Source organism: Engystomops pustulosus, chromosome 7 (genome assembly GCF_040894005.1).
Source record: "Engystomops pustulosus chromosome 7, aEngPut4.maternal, whole genome shotgun sequence".
NCBI classification, from domain to species: Eukaryota; Metazoa; Chordata; class Amphibia; order Anura; family Leptodactylidae; genus Engystomops; species Engystomops pustulosus.
The window spans coordinates 182,487,752-182,507,024 of record NC_092417.1 but is presented as its reverse complement, the minus strand read 5'-3'; the positions used below and the strand labels follow the sequence as shown (position 1 = coordinate 182,507,024).

The window sequence follows — 19,273 nt, the reverse complement described above, 5'->3', positions numbered from 1 at the left end:
AAGAGAGGAGAAGATGGGATGGAAGAGAGGAGAAGATGGGATGGAAGAGAGGAGAAGATGGGATGGAAGAGAGGAGAAGATGGGATGGAAGAGAGGAGACGATGGGATGGAAGAGAGGAGACGATGGGATGGAAGAGAGGAGACGATGGGATGGAAGAGAGGAGACGATGGGATGGAAGAGAGGAGACGATGGGATGGAAGAGAGGAGACGATGGGATGGAAGAATGGCAGAAGATGGGATGGAAGAATGGCAGACGATGGGATGGAAGAGAGGAGACGATGGGATGGAAGAGAGGAGACGATGGGATGGAAGAGAGGAGACGATGGGATGGAAGAGAGGAGAAGATGGGATGGAAGAGAGGAGACGATGGGATGGAAGAGAGGAGACGATGGGATGGAAGAGAGGAGAAGATGGGATGGAAGAGAGGAGAAGATGGGATGGAAGAGAGGAGAAGATGGGATGGAAGAGAGGAGAAGATGGGATGGAAGAGAGGAGAAGATGGGATGGAAGAGAGGAGAAGATGGGATGGAAGAGAGGAGACGATGGGATGGAAGAGAGGAGACGATGGGATGGAAGAGAGGAGACGATGGGATGGAAGAGAGGAGACGATGGGATGGAAGAATGGCAGAAGATGGGATGGAAGAGAGGAGACGATGGGATGGAAGAGAGGAGACGATGGGATGGAAGAGAGGAGAAGATGGGATGGAAGAGAGGAGAAGATGGGATGGAAGAGAGGAGAAGATGGGATGGAAGAGAGGAGACGATGGGATGGAAGAGAGGAGACGATGGGATGGAAGAGAGGAGACGATGGGATGGAAGAGAGGAGACGATGGGATGGAAGAGAGGAGACGATGGGATGGAAGAGAGGAGACGATGGGATGGAAGAATGGCGACGATGGGATGGAAGAGAGGAGACGATGGGATGGAAGAGAGGAGACGATGGGATGGAAGAGAGGAGACGATGGGATGGAAGAGAGGAGACGATGGGATGGAAGAGAGGAGACGATGGGATGGAAGAGAGGAGAAGATGGGATGGAAGAGAGGAGACGATGGGATGGAAGAGAGGAGACGATGGGATGGAAGAGAGGAGACGATGGGATGGAAGAGAGGAGAAGATGGGATGGAAGAGAGGAGAAGATGGGATGGAAGAGAGGAGAAGATGGGATGGAAGAGAGGAGAAGATGGGATGGAAGAGAGGAGAAGATGGGATGGAAGAGAGGAGAAGATGGGATGGAAGAGAGGAGAAGATGGGATGGAAGAGAGGAGACGATGGGATGGAAGAGAGGAGACGATGGGATGGAAGAGAGGAGACGATGGGATGGAAGAGAGGAGACGATGGGATGGAAGAGAGGAGACGATGGGATGGAAGAGAGGAGACGATGGGATGGAAGAATGGCAGAAGATGGGATGGAAGAGAGGAGACGATGGGATGGAAGAGAGGAGACGATGGGATGGAAGAGAGGAGACGATGGGATGGAAGAGAGGAGACGATGGGATGGAAGAGAGGAGACGATGGGATGGAAGAGAGGAGAAGATGGGATGGAAGAGAGGAGAAGATGGGATGGAAGAGAGGAGAAGATGGGATGGAAGAGAGGAGAAGATGGGATGGAAGAGAGGAGAAGATGGGATGGAAGAGAGGAGAAGATGGGATGGAAGAGAGGAGAAGATGGGATGGAAGAGAGGAGAAGATGGGATGGAAGAGAGGAGACGATGGGATGGAAGAGAGGAGACGATGGGATGGAAGAGAGGAGACGATGGGATGGAAGAGAGGAGACGATGGGATGGAAGAGAGGAGACGATGGGATGGAAGAGAGGAGACGATGGGATGGAAGGATGCAGGGGAAGAGAGGAGCAAAGAAAGAAGAGGATGTATTGCTGATGGCAAGGGATGAAGAGAAGAAGATCTCGCAGAGAGGATTGAGGGGCGGATGGTTGAGCTTCGCGTTACCTCTTTCTCCGGTTTGTGGAAATGTTTGACAATCCCATTGACAGCCTCCCCGATGGCCTCCTGGATCTGCCCAGTGTTCAGTTCTGTGAGGAAGACAAGGCCCCATGGATGAGTGATGACTATATGACCCTGCAGGAGGTCCTGGGGTTCAGGACACAACTTACTGGGCCGGCTGTTGGGGGATATTGCCACGAGTCTGCGGATCATGCCCGGGGAGTGCTGCAGCGGAGGCGTCCGGCAGGGTCTTTCTTCAGTGTCTGGAGTGGATGTGAGAAGATCTCCAACCAGAACCCTCTCCAGACTCCCATCATCCATCCCCTTCCCCAACCACCGGCCGCAGGGGAACCTGAGAGCAAACACATTGGTAGGCAAAGAAGAACAAAGAAGACCGTCCAATATCTGCTGTGTAAGCTCTGACTGAGGGACCCCCGGCATGAAACACGTGGGCTACAGCCGCCCGTCCAATGTTTGATATTACGGAGTCATCCTCTGCCTATAGAGCTCTGCTGTGTTAGTGTTTTGTTACACTGTGTCAGTCCAGGTGGCGCAGAAGCAGCCAGCAGGTTCTCACTTGTACGCGTGTCCTGTGATCTCGTTCCGGATCATGACGTGCTCCACCAGCCACTTGGCGTACAGCCCGGAGTTGTCGTGTCCAATCTGCACAGTCGTCAGCTTGCCGAGGTTCTGGCACTGGAGAAGCAGGAGAAGGTTACACCATTAACATCGAGGAAGAGAAGAGATTCACCCTCTGCCGAAAAGAGGAAGAACCAACTTGCCTCATATGTCATCTCCAAGATGTTCCTAGGAACCTGCAGAACACCCGTCTCACCCATCTCTCCAGAAATACAGATCCAGGGGTTAGCAGTGAACATGGAGCCCCCAAGCTTCTTACTGGGAACGATGAGGATGTGATAGGGGATCACTGAGGAGAGACAGAAATAGTGAGTGCAGCTCTGGGGTATAATACAGGATGTAACTCAGGATCAGTACAGGATAAGTAATGTCATGTATGTACACAGTGACTGCACCAGCAGCAGAATAGTGAGTGCAGCTCTGGAGTATAATACAGGATGTAACTCAGGATCAGTACAGGATAAGTAATGTCATGTATGTACACAGTGACTGCACCAGCAGCAGAATAGTGAGTGCAGCTCTGGAGTATAATACAGGATGTAACTCAGGATCAGTACAGGATAAGTAATGTCATGTATGTACACAGTGACTGCACCAGCAGCAGAATAGTGAGTGCAGCTCTGGGGTATAATACAGGATCAGTACAGGATAAGTAATGTCATGTATGTACACAGTGACTGCACCAGCAGCAGAATAGTGAGTGCAGCTCTGGGGTATAATACAGGATCAGTACAGGATAAGTAATGTCATGTATGTACACAGTGACTGCACCAGCAGCAGAATAGTGAGTGCAGCTCTGGGGTATAATACAGGATGTAACTCAGGATCAGTACAGGATAAGTAATGTCATGTATGTACACAGTGACTGCACCAGCAGCAGAATAGTGAGTGCAGCTCTGGAGTATAATACAGGATGTAACTCAGGATCAGTACAGGATAAGTAATGTCATGTATGTACACAGTGACTGCACCAGCAGCAGAATAGTGAGTGCAGCTCTGGGGTATAATACAGGATGTAACTCAGGATCAGTACAGGATAAGTAATGTCATGTATGTGCACAGTGACTGCACCAGCAGCAGAATAGTGAGTGCAGCTCTGGAGTATAATACAGGATGTAACTCAGGATCAGTACAGGATAAGTAATGTCATGTATGTACAGTGACTGCACCAGCAGCAGAATAGTGAGTGCAGCTCTGGGGTATAATACAGGATGTAACTCAGGATCAGTACAGGATAAGTAATGTCATGTATGTACACAGTGACTGCACCAGCAGCAGAATAGTGAGTGCAGCTCTGGGGTATAATACAGGATGTAACTCAGGATCAGTACAGGATAAGTAATGTCATGTATGTGCACAGTGACTGCCCCAGCAGCAGAATAGTGAGTGCAGCTCTGTAGTATAATACAGGATGTAACTCAGGATCAGTACAGGATAAGTAATGTCATGTATGTACACAGTGACTGCACCAGCAGCAGAATAGTGAGTGCAGCTCTGGGGGTATAATACAGGATGTAACTCAGGATCAGTACAGTATAAGTAATGTCATGTATGTACACAGTGACTGCACCAGCAGCAGAATAGTGAGTGCAGCTCTGGGGTATAATACAGGATGTAACTCAGGATCAGTACAGGATAAGTAATGTCATGTATGTACACAGTGACTGCACCAGCAGCAGAATAGTGAGTGCAGCTCTGGGGTATAATACAGGATGTAACTCAGGATCAGTACAGGATAAGTAATGTCATGTCATGTATGTACACAGTGACTGCACCAGCAGCAGAATAGTGAGTGCAGCTCTGGAGTATATTATACAGGATGTAACTCAGGATCAGTACAGGATAAGCAATGTCATGTATGTACACAGTGACTGCACCAGCAGCAGAATAGTGAGTGCAGCTCTGGATGTAACTCACTTATTGTTGTGAAGACATTGGTGAAGCAAAAATAATCCACTGCGTTGAAGGAAAGTAGATGGTATAAGAACTGCTCCTTCTCGTCGTCACAGCGCAGGAAGGCATATCGCTTGTATAACTTTCTGTTGTTATAGAAAAACATTCTCTGAGTATCAGTGCAGGGGTCGGGTCGGGGGTCGGTGTATGTGACATATAGTGGAGGCTCGGGGGGACCTACTTGGTTAATTCATGATCCAGCAGAAGTTGTTTCAAGTGTCTCGACAGAAGTTTCTTCTCCATGGACAACCTGACCCAGGCTCGAGCCTTCCCCACATCCGTCTTGATCTCCCCAATATTCTGGATGTGCCTGGAGGGAGACACCGTGACATACAGACACAATACCGACCCCTGCAAGCCCAGAACTACAGAGCCCAGCCCAGAACTACAGAGCCCAGCCCAGAACTACAAAGCCCAGCCCAGAACTACAGAGCCCAGCCCAGAACTACAGAGCCCAGCCCAGAACTACAGAGCCCAGCCCAGAACTACAGAGCCCAGCCCAGAACTACAAAGCCCAGCCCAGAACTACAGAGCCCAGCCCAGAACTACAGAGCCCAGCCCAGAACTACAGAGCCCAGCCCAGAACTACAGAGCCCAGCCCAGAACTACAGAGCCCAGCCCAGAACTACAGAGCCCAGCCCAGAACTACAGAGCCCAGCCCAGAACTACAGAGCCCAGCCCAGAACTACAGAGCCTGTATAGACTATGGACCCCAGCCCAGAACTACAGAGCCCAGCCCAGAACTACAGAGCCCGTATAGACTATGGACCCCAGCCCAGAACTACAGAGCCCGTATAGACTATGGACCCCAGGCAGAACTACAGAGCCCAGCCCAGAACTACAGAGCCCGTATAGACTATGGACCCCAGGCAGAACCCACCCAGGTCTCCTCCCAATACCCAAACTATGGCAGTGTAATAAGCACAACCCCAGGAGGTGACGAGGAGCTCAGCACTCACAGCATGTCCTGCACCAGCGAGATCTTCAGCGGAGCCATCGCCGGATTCGGGTCAGACCTCCGCCTCTCAGAATCTAGAAATAACTCTAGAAAAAGGAACGAAAATGTATGAAGAAGGATGAAAACACGACAAGAATCATCTAAAACAAACAAACCTGTACTGTGACATGTGGAGCCCCCTGCTGGAAGTAAAGGGCACTTTTATACCAGCCATGCACAAAGCAGGGGATGTCCTGTGGGGGGCGCTATGAGATGATCTAAGGATATTGCACATGTAGAAGGGACACAATCCAGATTAGTGGTGTAGGTCCTCCAGCAGGAGGAGGTTAGTAGGATGGATTGTGGGGGGACGTGTAGAAGGGACACAATCCAGATTAGTGGTGTAGGTGCTCCAGCAGGAGGAGGTTAGTAGGATGGATTGTGGGGGGACGTGTGGAAGGGACACAATCCAGATTAGTGGTGTAGGTGCTCCAGCAGGAGGAGGTTAGTAGGATGGATTGTGGGGGACACGTGGAAGGGACACAATCCAGATTAGTGGTGTAGGTGCTCCAGCAGCAGGAGGTTAGTAGGATGGATTGTGGGGGACGTGTGGAAGGGACACAATCCAGATTAGTGGTGTAGGTCCTCCAGCAGAAGGAGGTTAGTAAGATGGATTGTGGGGGACGTGTAGAAGCGACACAATCCAGATTAGTGGTGTAGGTGCTCCAGCAGGAGGAGGTTAGTAGGATGGATTGTGGGGGACGTGTAGAAGGGACACAATCCAGATTAGTGGTGTAGGTGCTCCAGCAGGAGGAGGTTAGTAGGATGGATTGTGGGGGACGTGTAGAAGGGACACAATCCAGATTAGTGGTGTAGGTGCTCCAGCAGGAGGAGGTTAGTAGGATGGATTGTGGGGGACGTGTAGAAGGGACACAATCCAGATTAGTGGTGTAGGTCCTCCAGCAGGAGGAGGTTAGTAGGATGGATTGTGGGGGGACGTGTAGAAGGGACACAATCCAGATTAGTGGTGTAGGTGCTCCAGCAGGAGGAGGTTAGTAGGATGGATTGTGGGGGACGTGTAGAAGGGACACAATCCAGATTAGTGGTGTAGGTGCTCCAGCAGGAGGAGGTTAGTAGGATGGATTGTGGGGGACGTGTAGAAGGGACACAATCCAGATTAGTGGTGTAGGTGCTCCAGCAGGAGGAGGTTAGTAGGATGGATTGTGGGGGACGTGTAGAAGGGACACAATCCAGATTAGTGGTGTAGGTCCTCCAGCAGGAGGAGGTTAGTAGGATGGATTGTGGGGGGACGTGTAGAAGGGACACAATCCAGATTAGTGGTGTAGGTGCTCCAGCAGGAGGAGGTGAGTAGGATGGATTGTGGGGGACGTGTAGAAGGGACACAATCCAGATTAGTGGTGTAGGTGCTCCAGCAGGAGGAGGTGAGTAGGATGGATTGTGGGGGACGTGTAGAAGGGACACAATCCAGATTAGTGGTGGAGGTGCTCCAGCAGGAGGAGGTTAGTAGGATGGATTGTGGGGGACGTGTGGAAGGGACACAATCCAGATTAGTGGTGTAGGTCCTCCAGCAGCAGGAGGGGAGTAGGATGGATTGTGGGGGACGTGTAGAAGGGACACAATCCAGATTAGTGGTGGAGGTGCTCCAGCAGGAGGAGGTGAGTAGGATGGATTGTGGGGGACGTGTGGAAGGGACACAATCCAGATTAGTGGTGTAGGTCCTCCAGCAGCAGGAGGTTAGTAGGATGGATTGTGGGGGGACGTGTGGAAGGGACACAATCCAGATTAGTGGTGTAGGTGCTCCAGCAGGAGGAGGTTAGTAGGATGGATTGTGGGGGACGTGTGGAAGGGACACAATCCAGATTAGTGGTGTAGGTCCTCCAGCAGGAGGAGGTTAGTAGGATGGATTGTGGGTGACACGTGGAAGGGACACAATCCAGATTAGTGGTGTAGGTGCTCCAGCAGCAGGAGGTTAGTAGGATGGATTGTGGGGGACGTGTGGAAGGGACACAATCCAGATTAGTGGTGTAGGTGCTCCAGCAGGAGGAGGTTAGTAGGATGGATTGTGGGGGACGTGTAGAAGGGACACAATCCAGATTAGTGGTGTAGGTCCTCCAGCAGCAGGAGGTTAGTAGGATGGATTGTGGGGGACGTGTAGAAGGGACACAATCCAGATTAGTGGTGTAGGTGCTCCAGCAGGAGGAGGTTAGTAGGATGGATTGTGGGGGACGTGTAGAAGGGACACAATCCAGATTAGTGGTGTAGGTGCTCCAGCAGGAGGAGGTTAGTAGGATGGATTGTGGGGGACGTGTGGAAGGGACACAATCCAGATTAGTGGTGTAGGTGCTCCAGCAGCAGGAGGTTAGTAGGATGGATTGTGGGGGACGTGTGGAAGGGACACAATCCAGATTAGTGGTGTAGGTCCTCGAGCAGGAGGAGGTTAGTAGGATGGATTGTGGGGGACGTGTAGAAGGGACACAATCCAGATTAGTGGTGTAGCTTCTCCAGCAGGAGGAGGTTAGTAGGATGGATTGTGGGGGACGTGTAGAAGGGACACAATCCAGATTAGTGGTGTAGGTGCTCCAGCAGGAGGAGGTTAGTAGGATGGATTGTGGGGGGACGTGTAGAAGGGACACAATCCAGATTAGTGGTGTAGGTCCTCCAGCAGGAGGAGGTTAGTAGGATGGATTGTGGGGGACGTGTAGAAGGGACACAATCCAGATTAGTGGTGTAGGTCCTCGAGCAGGAGGAGGTTAGTAGGATGGATTGTGGGGGACGTGTGGAAGGGACACAATCCAGATTAGTGGTGTAGGTGCTCCAGCAGGAGGAGGTTAGTAGGATGGATTGTGGGGGACGTGTGGAAGGGACACAATCCAGATTAGTGGTGTAGGTGCTCCAGCAGGAGGAGGTTAGTAGGATGGATTGTGGGGGACGTGTAGAAGGGACACAATCCAGATTAGTGGTGTAGGTGCTCCAGCAGGAGGAGGTTAGTAGGATGGATTGTGGGGGACGTGTAGAAGGGACACAATCCAGATTAGTGGTGTAGGTACTCCAGCAGGAGGAGGTTAGTAGGATGGATTGTGGGGGACGTGTATAAGGGACACAATCCAGATTAGTGGTGTAGGTGCTCCAGCAGGAGGAGGTTAGTAGGATGGATTGTGGGGGACGTGTAGAAGGGACACAATCCAGATTAGTGGTGTAGGTCCTCCAGCAGGAAGAGGTTAGTAGGATGGATTGTGGGGGACGTGTAGAAGGGACACAATCCAGATTAGTGGTGTAGGTGCTCCAGCAGGAGGAGGTTAGTAGGATGGATTGTGGGGGACGTGTATAAGGGACACAATCCAGATTAGTGGTGTAGGTGCTCCAGCAGGAGGAGGTTAGTAGGATGGATTGTGGGGGATGTGTGGAAGGGACACAATCCAGATTAGTGGTGTAGGTCCTCCAGCAGGAGGAGGTTAGTAGGATGGATTGTGGGGGACGTGTATAAGGGACACAATCCAGATTAGTGGTGTAGGTGCTCCAGCAGGAGGAGGTTAGTAGGATGGATTGTGGGGGACGTGTAGAAGGGACACAATCCAGATTAGTGGTGTAGGTGCTCCAGCAGGAGGAGGTTAGTAGGATGGATTGTGGGGGACGTGTAGAAGGGACACAATCCAGATTAGTGGTGTAGGTACTCCAGCAGGAGGAGGTTAGTAGGATGGATTGTGGGGGACGTGTATAAGGGACACAATCCAGATTAGTGGTGTAGGTCCTCCAGCAGGAGGAGGTTAGTAGGATGGATTGTGGGGGACGTGTATAAGGGACACAATCCAGATTAGTGGTGTAGGTCCTCCAGCAGGAGGAGGTTAGTAGGATGGATTGTGGGGGACGTGTAGAAGGGACACAATCCAGATTAGTGGTGTAGGTGCTCCAGCAGGAGGAGGTTAGTAGGATGGATTGTGGGGGACGTGTAGAAGGGACACAATCCAGATTAGTGGTGTAGGTCCTCCAGCAGGAGGAGGTTAGTAGGATGGATTGTGGGGGACGTGTATAAGGGACACAATCCAGATTAGTGGTGTAGGTGCTCCAGCAGGAGGAGGTTAGTAGGATGGATTGTGGGGGATGTGTGGAAGGGACACAATCCAGATTAGTGGTGTAGGTCCTCCAGCAGGAGGAGGTTAGTAGGATGGATTGTGGGGGATGTGTGGAAGGGACACAATCCAGATTAGTGGTGTAGGTCCTCCAGCAGGAGGAGGTTAGTAGGATGGATTGTGGGGGGCGTGTGGAAGGGACACAATCCAGATTAGTGGTGTGGGTCCTCCAGTAGGAAGAGGTTAGTAGGACGGATTGTGGGGGACGTGTAGAAGGGACACAATCCAGATTAGTGGTGTAGGTGCTCCAGCAGCAGGAGGGGAGTAGGATGGATTGTGGGGGATGTGTAGAAGGGACACAATCCAGATTAGTGGTGGAGGTCCTCCAGTAGGAAGAGGTTAGTAGGACGGATTGTGGGGGACGTGTAGAAGGGACACAATCCAGATTAGTGGTGTAGGTGCTCCAGCAGGAGGAGGTTAGTAGGATGGATTGTGGGGTACGTGTAGAAGGGACACAATCCAGATTAGTGGTGTAGGTGCTCCAGCAGCAGGAGGTTAGTAGGATGGATTGTGGGGGACGTGTGGAAGGGACACAATCCAGATTAGTGGTGTAGGTCCTCCAGCAGGAGGAGGTTAGTAGGATGGATTGTGGGGGGTGTGTGGAAGGGACACAATCCAGATTAGTGGTGTAGGTGCTCCAGCAGGAGGAGGTTAGTAGGATGGATTGTGGGGGACGTGTATAAGGGACACAATCCAGATTAGTGGTGTAGGTGCTCCAGCAGGAGGAGGTTAGTAGGATGGATTGTGTGGGACGTGTGGAAGGGACACAATCCAGATTAGTGGTGGAGGTGCTCCAGCAGGAGGAGGTTAGTAGGATGGATTGTGGGGGACGTGTAGAAGGGACACAATCCAGATTAGTGGTGTAGGTGCTCCAGCAGGAGGAGGTTAGTAGGATGGATTGTGTGGGACGTGTGGAAGGGACACAATCCAGATTAGTGGTGGAGGTGCTCCAGCAGGAGGAGGTTAGTAGGATGGATTGTGGGGGACGTGTAGAAGGGACACAATCCAGATTAGTGGTGTAGGTCCTCCAGCAGGAGGAGGTTAGTAGGATGGATTGTGGGGGACGTGTGGAAGGGACACAATCCAGATTAGTGGTGTAGGTCCTCCAGCAGGAGGAGGTTAGTAGGATGGATTGTGGGGGGATGTGTGGAAGGGACACAATCCAGATTAGTGGTGTAGGTGCTCCAGCAGGAGGAGGTTAGTAGGATGGATTGTGGGGGACGTGTAGAAGGGACACAATCCAGATTAGTGGTGTAGGTCCTCCAGCAGGAGGAGGTTAGTAGGATGGATTGTGGGGGACGTGTAGAAGGGACACAATCCAGATTAGTGGTGTAGGTACTCCAGCAGGAGGAGGTTAGTAGGATGGATTGTGGGGGACGTGTATAAGGGACACAATCCAGATTAGTGGTGTGGGTCCTCCAGCAGGAGGAGGTTAGTAGGATGGATTGTGGGGGGCGTGTGGAAGGGACACAATCCAGATTAGTGGTGGAGGTCCTCCAGCAGGAGGAGGTTAGTAGGATGGATTGTGGGGGACGTGTGGAAGGGACACAATCCAGATTAGTGGTGTAGGTGCTCCAGCAGGAGGAGGTTAGTAGGATGGATTGTGGGGGGACGTGTGGAAGGGACACAATCCAGATTAGTGGTGTAGGTGCTCCAGCAGGAGGAGGTTAGTAGGATGGATTGTGGGGGACGTGTGGAAGGGACACAATCCAGATTAGTGGTGTAGGTGCTCCAGCAGGAGGAGGTTAGTAGGATGGATTGTGGGGGACGTGTGGAAGGGACACAATCCAGATTAGTGGTGTAGGTGCTCCAGCAGGAGGAGGTTAGTAGGATGGATTGTGGGTGACACATGGAAGGGACACAATCCAGATTAGTGGTGGAGGTCCTCCAGCAGGAGGAGGTTAGTAGGATGGATTGTGGGGGGACGTGTAGAAGGGACACAATCCAGATTAGTGGTGTAGGTGCTCCAGCAGGAGGAGGTTAGTAGGATGGATTGTGAGGGACGTGTAGAAGGGACACAATCCAGATTAGTGGTGTAGGTGCTCCAGCAGGAGGAGGTTAGTAGGATGGATTGTGGGGGACGTGTAGAAGGGACACAATCCAGATTAGTGGTGTAGGTCCTCCAGCAGGAGGAGGTTAGTAGGATGGATTGTGGGGGATGTGTAGAAGGGACACAATCCAGATTAGTGGTGTAGGTCCTCCAGCAGGAGGAGGTTAGTAGGATGGATTGTGGGGGACGTGTGGAAGGGACACAATCCAGATTAGTGGTGTAGGTCCTCCAGCAGCAGGAGGTTAGTAGGATGGATTGTGGGGGACGTGTAGAAGGGACGCAATCCAGATTAGTGGTGTAGGTGCTCCAGCAGGAGGAGGTTAGTAGGATGGATTGTGGGGGACGTGTAGAAGGGACACAATCCAGATTAGTGGTGTAGGTCCTCCAGCAGCAGGAGGTTAGTAGGATGGATTGTGGGGGACGTGTAGAAGGGACACAATCCAGATTAGTGGTGTAGGTCCTCCAGCAGCAGGAGGTTAGTAGGATGGATTGTGGGGGGACGTGTAGAAGGGACACAATCCAGATTAGTGGTGTAGGTGCTCCAGCAGGAGGAGGTTAGTAGGATGGATTGTGGGGGACGTGTGGAAGGGACACAATCCAGATTAGTGGTGTAGGTGCTCCAGCAGGAGGAGGTTAGTAGGATGGATTGTGGGGTACGTGTAGAAGGGACACAATCCAGATTAGTGGTGTAGGTGCTCCAGCAGCAGGAGGTTAGTAGGATGGATTGTGGGGGACGTGTAGAAGGGACACAATCCAGATTAGTGGTGTAGGTCCTCCAGTAGGAGGAGGTTAGTAGGATGGATTGTGGGGGACGTGTAGAAGGGACACAATCCAGATTAGTGGTGTAGGTCCTCCAGCAGGAGGAGGTTAGTAGGATGGATTGTGGGGGGATGTGTGGAAGGGACACAATCCAGATTAGTGGTGTAGGTCCTCCAGCAGGAGGTTAGTAGGATGGATTGTGGGAGACGTGTGGAAGGGACACAATCCAGATTAGTGGTGTAGGTCCTCCAGCAGGAGGAGGTTAGTAGGATGGATTGTGGGTGACACGTGGAAGGGACACAATCCAGATTAGTGGTGTAGGTCCTCCAGCAGGAGGTTAGTAGGATGGATTGTGGGAGACGTGTGGAAGGGACACAATCCAGATTAGTGGTGTAGGTCCTCCAGCAGGAGGAGGTTAGTAGGATGGATTGTGGGGGACGTGTAGAAGGGACACAATCCAGATTAGTGGTGTAGGTCCTCCAGCAGGAGGAGGTTAGTAGGATGGATTGTGGGTGACACGTGGAAGGGACACAATCCAGATTAGTGGTGTAGGTGCTCCAGCAGGAGGAGGTGAGTAGGATGGATTGCGGAGGATGTGTAGAAGGGACACAATCCAGATTAGTGGTGTAGGTGCTCCAGCAGGAGGAGGTTAGTAGGATGGATTGTGGGGGGGCGTGTGGAAGGGACACAATCCAGATTAGTGGTGTAGGTCCTCCAGCAGGAGGAGGTTAGTAGGATGGATTGTGGGGGGATGTGTGGAAGGGACACAATCCAGATTAGTGGTGTAGGTGCTCCAGCAGGAAGAGGTTAGTAGGATGGATTGTGGGGGACGTGTAGAAGGGACACAATCCAGATTAGTGGTGTAGGTCCTCCAGCAGGAGGAGGTTAGTAGGATGGATTGTGGGGGACGTGTAGAAGGGACACAATCCAGATTAGTGGTGTAGGTGCTCCAGCAGGAGGAGGTTAGTAGGATGGATTGTGGGGGACGTGTAGAAGGGACACAATCCAGATTAGTGGTGTAGGTCCTCCAGCAGGAGGAGGTTAGTAGGATGGATTGTGGGGGACGTGTAGAAGGGACACAATCCAGATTAGTGGTGTAGGTGCTCCAGCAGGAGGAGGTTAGTAGGATGGATTGTGGGGGGACGTGTGGAAGGGACACAATCCAGATTAGTGGTGTAGGTGCTCCAGCAGGAGGAGGTTAGTAGGATGGATTGTGGGGGACGTGTGGAAGGGACACAATCCAGATTAGTGGTGTAGGTCCTCCAGCAGGAGGAGGTTAGTAGGATGGATTGTGGGGGACGTGTAGAAGGGACACAATCCAGATTAGTGGTGTAGGTCCTCCAGCAGGAGGAGGTTAGTAGGATGGATTGTGGGGGACGTGTAGAAGGGACACAATCCAGATTAGTGGTGTAGGTCCTCCAGCAGGAAGAGGTTAGTAGGATGGATTGTGGGGGACGTGTAGAAGGGACACAATCCAGATTAGTGGTGTAGCTTCTCCAGCAGGAAGAGGTTAGTAGGATGGATTGTGGGGGATGTGTAGAAGGGACACAATCCAGATTAGTGGTGTAGCTTCTCCAGCAGGAGGAGGTTAGTAGGATGGATTGTGGGGGACGTGTGGAAGGGACACAATCCAGATTAGTGGTGTAGGTACTCCAGCAGGAGGAGGTTAGTAGGATGGATTGTGGGGTACGTGTAGAGGGGACACAATCCAGATTAGTGGTGTAGGTACTCCAGCAGGAGGAGGTTAGTAGGATGGATTGTGGGGGGACGTGTAGAAGGGACACAATCCAGATTAGTGGTGGAGGTCCTCCAGCAGGAGGAGGTTAGTAGGATGGATTGTGGGGGACGTGTAGAAGGGACACAATCCAGATTAGTGGTGTAGGTCCTCCAGCAGGAGGAGGTTAGTAGGATGGATTGTGGGGGGACGTGTAGAAGGGACACAATCCAGATTAGTGGTGTAGGTCCTCCAGCAGGAGGAGGTTAGTAGGATGGATTGTGGGGGGACGTGTAGAAGGGACACATTCCAGATTAGTGGTGGAGGTCCTCCAGCAGGAGGAGGTTAGTAGGATGGATTGTGGGGGACGTGTAGAAGGGACACAATCCAGATTAGTGGTGTAGGTCCTCCAGCAGGAGGAGGTTAGTAGGATGGATTGTGGGGGACGTGTAGAAGGGACACAATCCAGATTAGTGGTGTAGGTCCTCCAGCAGCAGGAGGTTAGTAGGATGGATTGTGGGGGACGTGTAGAAGGGACACAATCCAGATTAGTGGTGTAGGTGCTCCAGCAGGAGGAGGTTAGTAGGATGGATTGTGGGGGGACGTGTGGAAGGGACACAATCCAGATTAGTGGTGTAGGTCCTCCAGCAGGAGGAGGTTAGTAGGATGGATTGTGGGGGACGTGTATAAGGGACACAATCCAGATTAGTGGTGTAGGTCCTCCAGCAGGAGGAGGTTAGTAGGATGGATTGTGGGGGACGTGTAGAAGGGACACAATCCAGATTAGTGGTGGAGGTCCTCCAGCAGGAGGAGGTTAGTAGGATGGATTGTGAGGGACGTGTAGAAGGGACACAATCCAGATTAGTGGTGGAGGTCCTCCAGCAGGAGGAGGTTAGTAGGATGGATTGTGGGGGACGTGTATAAGGGACACAATCCAGATTAGTGGTGTAGGTACTCCAGCAGGAGGAGGTTAGTAGGATGGATTGTGGGGGGATGTGTGGAAGGGACACAATCCAGATTAGTGGTGTAGGTGCTCCAGCAGGAGGAGGTTAGTAGGATGGATTGTGAGGGACGTGTAGAAGGGACACAATCCAGATTAGTGGTGTAGGTCCTCCAGCAGGAGGAGGTTAGTAGGATGGATTGTGGGGGACGTGTATAAGGGACACAATCCAGATTAGTGGTGTAGGTGCTCCAGCAGGAGGAGGTTAGTAGGATGGATTGTGGGGGACGTGTAGAAGGGACACAATCCAGATTAGTGGTGTAGGTGCTCCAGCAGGAGGAGGTTAGTAGGATGGATTGTGGGGGACGTGTAGAAGGGACACAATCCAGATTAGTGGTGTAGGTGCTCCAGCAGGAGGAGGTTAGTAGGATGGATTGTGAGGGACGTGTAGAAGGGACACAATCCAGATTAGTGGTGTAGGTCCTCCAGCAGGAGGAGGTTAGTAGGATGGATTGTGGGGGACGTGTATAAGGGACACAATCCAGATTAGTGGTGTAGGTGCTCCAGCAGGAGGAGGTTAGTAGGATGGATTGTGAGGGACGTGTAGAAGGGACACAATCCAGATTAGTGGTGTAGGTCCTCCAGCAGGAGGAGGTTAGTAGGATGGATTGTGGGGTACGTGTAGAAGGGACACAATCCAGATTAGTGGTGTAGGTCCTCCAGCAGGAGGAGGTTAGTAGGATGGATTGTGGGGGGATGTGTGGAAGGGACACAATCCAGATTAGTGGTGTAGGTCCTCCAGCAGGAGGTTAGTAGGATGGATTGTGGGGGACGTGTAGAAGGGACACAATCCAGATTAGTGGTGTAGGTGCTCCAGCAGGAGGAGGTTAGTAGGATGGATTGTGGGGGGATGTGTGGAAGGGACACAATCCAGATTAGTGGTGTAGGTCCTCCAGCAGGAGGAGGTTAGTAGGATGGATTGTGGGGGACGTGTAGAAGGGACACAATCCAGATTAGTGGTGTAGGTCCTCCAGCAGGAGGAGGTTAGTAGGATGGATTGTGGGGGACGTGTATAAGGGACACAATCCAGATTAGTGGTGTAGGTCCTCCAGCAGGAGGAGGTTAGTAGGATGGATTGTGGGGGGATGTGTGGAAGGGACACAATCCAGATTAGTGGTGTAGGTCCTCCAGCAGGAGGAGGTTAGTAGGATGGATTGTGGGGTACGTGTAGAAGGGACACAATCCAGATTAGTGGTGTAGGTCCTCCAGCAGGAGGAGGTTAGTAGGATGGATTGTGGGGTACGTGTAGAAGGGACACAATCCAGATTAGTGGTGTAGGTGCTCCAGCAGGAGGAGGTTAGTAGGATGGATTGTGGGGGACGTGTAGAAGGGACACAATCCAGATTAGTGGTGTAGGTACTCCAGCAGGAGGAGGTGAGTAGGATGGATTGTGGGGGACGTGTAGAAGGGACACAATCCAGATTAGTGGTGTAGGTCCTCCAGCAGGAGGAGGTTAGTAGGATGGATTGTGGGGGGATGTGTGGAAGGGACACAATCCAGATTAGTGGTGTAGGTCCTCCAGCAGGAGGTTAGTAGGATGGATTGTGGGGTACGTGTAGAAGGGACACAATCCAGATTAGTGGTGTAGGTACTCCAGCAGGAGGAGGTTAGTAGGATGGATTGTGGGGTACGTGTAGAAGGGACACAATCCAGATTAGTGGTGTAGGTACTCCAGCAGGAGGAGGTTAGTAGGATGGATTGTGGGGTACGTGTAGAAGGGACACAATCCAGATTAGTGGTGTAGGTCCTCCAGCAGGAGGAGGTTAGTAGGATGGATTGTGGGGGGATGTGTGGAAGGGACACAATCCAGATTAGTGGTGTAGGTCCTCCAGCAGGAGGTTAGTAGGATGGATTGTGGGGGACGTGTAGAAGGGACACAATCCAGATTAGTGGTGTAGGTCCTCCAGCAGGAGGAGGTTAGTAGGATGGATTGTGGGGGACGTGTAGAAGGGACACAATCCAGATTAGTGGTGTAGGTACTCCAGCAGGAGGAGGTTAGTAGGATGGATTGTGGGGGGATGTGTGGAAGGGACACAATCCAGATTAGTGGTGTAGGTACTCCAGCAGGAGGAGGTTATTAGGATGGATTGTGGGGGGATGTGTGGAAGGGACACAATCCAGATTAGTGGTGTAGGTGCTCCAGCAGGAGGGGAGTAGGATGGATTGTGGGGGACGTGTAGAAGGGACACAATCCAGATTAGTGGTGTAGGTCCTCCAGCAGGAGGAGGAGGTTATTAGGATGGATTGTGGGGGGATGTGTGGAAGGGACACAATCCAGATTAGTGGTGTAGGTCCTCCAGCAGCAGGAGGAGGTTAGTAGGATGGATTGTGGGGGACGTGTATAAGGGACACAATCCAGATTAGTGGTGGAGGTCCTCCAGCAGGAGGAGGTTAGTAGGATGGATTGTGGGGGGACGTGTGGAAGGGACACAATCCAGATTAGTGGTGGAGGTCCTCCAGCAGGAGGAGGTTAGTAGGATGGATTGTGGGGGGACGTGTGGAAGGGACACAATCCAGATTAGTGGTGTAGGTCCTCGAGCAGGAGGAGGTTAGTAGGATGGATTGTGGGGGACGTGTATAAGGGACACAATCCAGATTAGTGGTGGAGGTCCTCCAGCAGGAGGAGGTTAGTAGGATGGATTGTGGGGGGACGTGTGGAAGGGACACAATCCAGATTAGTGGTGTAGGTCCTCGAGCAGGAGGAGGTTAGTAGGATGGATTGTGGGGGACGTGTGGAAGGGACACAATCCAGATTAGTGGTGTAGGTGCTCCAGCAGGAGGAGGTTAGTAGGATGGATTGTGGGGGACACGTGGAAGGGACACAATCCAGATTAGTGGTGTAGGTGCTCCAGCAGGAGGAGGTGAGTAGGATGGATTGTGGGGGACGTGTGGAAGGGACACAATCCAGATTAGTGGTGGAGGTCCTCCAGCAGGAGGAGGTTAGTAGGATGGATTGTGGGGGGATGTGTGGAAGGGACACAATCCAGATTAGTGGTGTAGGTGCTCCAGCAGGAGGAGTTTAGTAGGATGGATTGTGAGGGACATGTAGAAGGGACACAATCCAGATTAGTGGTGTAGGTGCTCCAGCAGAAGGAGGTTAGTAGGATGGATTGTGGGGGGACGTGTGGCAGGGACACAATCCAGATTAGTGGTGTAGGTCCTCCAGTAGGAGGAGGTTAGTAGGATGGATTGTGGGGGGCGTGTGGAAGGGACACAATCCAGATTAGTGGTGTAGGTGCTCCAGCAGGAGGAGGTTAGTAGGATGGATTGTGGGGGGACGTGTGGAAGGGACACAATCCAGATTAGTGGTGTAGGTCCTCCAGCAGGAGGAGGTTAGTAGGATGGATTGTGGGTGACACGTGGAAGGGACACAATCCAGATTAGTGGTGTAGGTACTCCAGCAGGAGGAGGTTAGTAGGATGGATTGTGGGGGACGTGTAGAAGGGACACAATCCAGATTAGTGGTGTAGGTCCTCCAGCAGGAGGAGGTTAGTAGGATGGATTGTGGGGGACGTGTAGAAGGGACACAATCCAGATTAGTGGTGTAGGTCCTCCAGCAGGAGGAGGTTAGTAGGATGGATTGTGGGGGACGTGTAGAAGGGACACAATCCAGATTAGTGGTGTAGGTCCTCCAGCAGGAAGAGGTTAGTAGGATGGATTGTGGGGGGATGTGTGGAAGGGACACAATCCAGATTAGTGGTGTAGGTCCTCCAGCAGGAGGAGGTTAGTAGGATGGATTGTGGGGGGACGTGTAGAAGGGACACAATCCAGATTAGTGGTGTAGGTCCTCCAGCAGGAGGAGGTTAGTAGGATGGATTGTGGGGGACGTGTAGAAGGGACACAATCCAGATTAGTGGTGTAGGTGCTCCAGCAGGAGGAGGTTAGTAGGATGGATTGTGGGGGACATGTAGAAGGGACACAATCCAGATTAGTGGTGTAGGTCCTCCAGCAGGAGGAGGTTAGTAGGATGGATTGTGGGGGACATGTAGAAGGGATGCTGGAGATGCAGGTAGATGTAATAACCTGTGTGGCCGAGGCTCCCGGCGTTCATCCTCCTCCTATTGTCCTGGTAATGCAGCAGGTGGGACCACAAGGCCGACTTTCCCTGCGGCACAAGCACAGGACACAGG

The 19,273-nt window shown here is 52.0% G+C and overlaps 1 protein-coding gene across 2 annotated transcripts in view; it reads right to left on the bottom strand.

Moving 5' to 3' along the window:
* DENND5A (DENN domain containing 5A) overlaps window positions 1-19,273 on the bottom strand; it is a 61,929-nt gene that overhangs the window by 2,507 nt on the left and 40,149 nt on the right. For both annotated transcript variants that reach the window (XM_072119136.1, XM_072119137.1), the window contains 8 exons: window positions 19,167-19,248; window positions 5,495-5,579; window positions 4,717-4,845; window positions 4,500-4,621; window positions 2,726-2,871; window positions 2,521-2,639; window positions 2,114-2,295; window positions 1,950-2,032 (listed from right to left, as the gene is read on the bottom strand). In XM_072119136.1, the coding sequence (XP_071975237.1) occupies window positions 1,950-2,032; window positions 2,114-2,295; window positions 2,521-2,639; window positions 2,726-2,871; window positions 4,500-4,621; window positions 4,717-4,845; window positions 5,495-5,579; window positions 19,167-19,248 (948 nt within the window). The remainder of the gene's footprint in view (window positions 1-1,949; window positions 2,033-2,113; window positions 2,296-2,520; window positions 2,640-2,725; window positions 2,872-4,499; window positions 4,622-4,716; window positions 4,846-5,494; window positions 5,580-19,166; window positions 19,249-19,273) is intronic.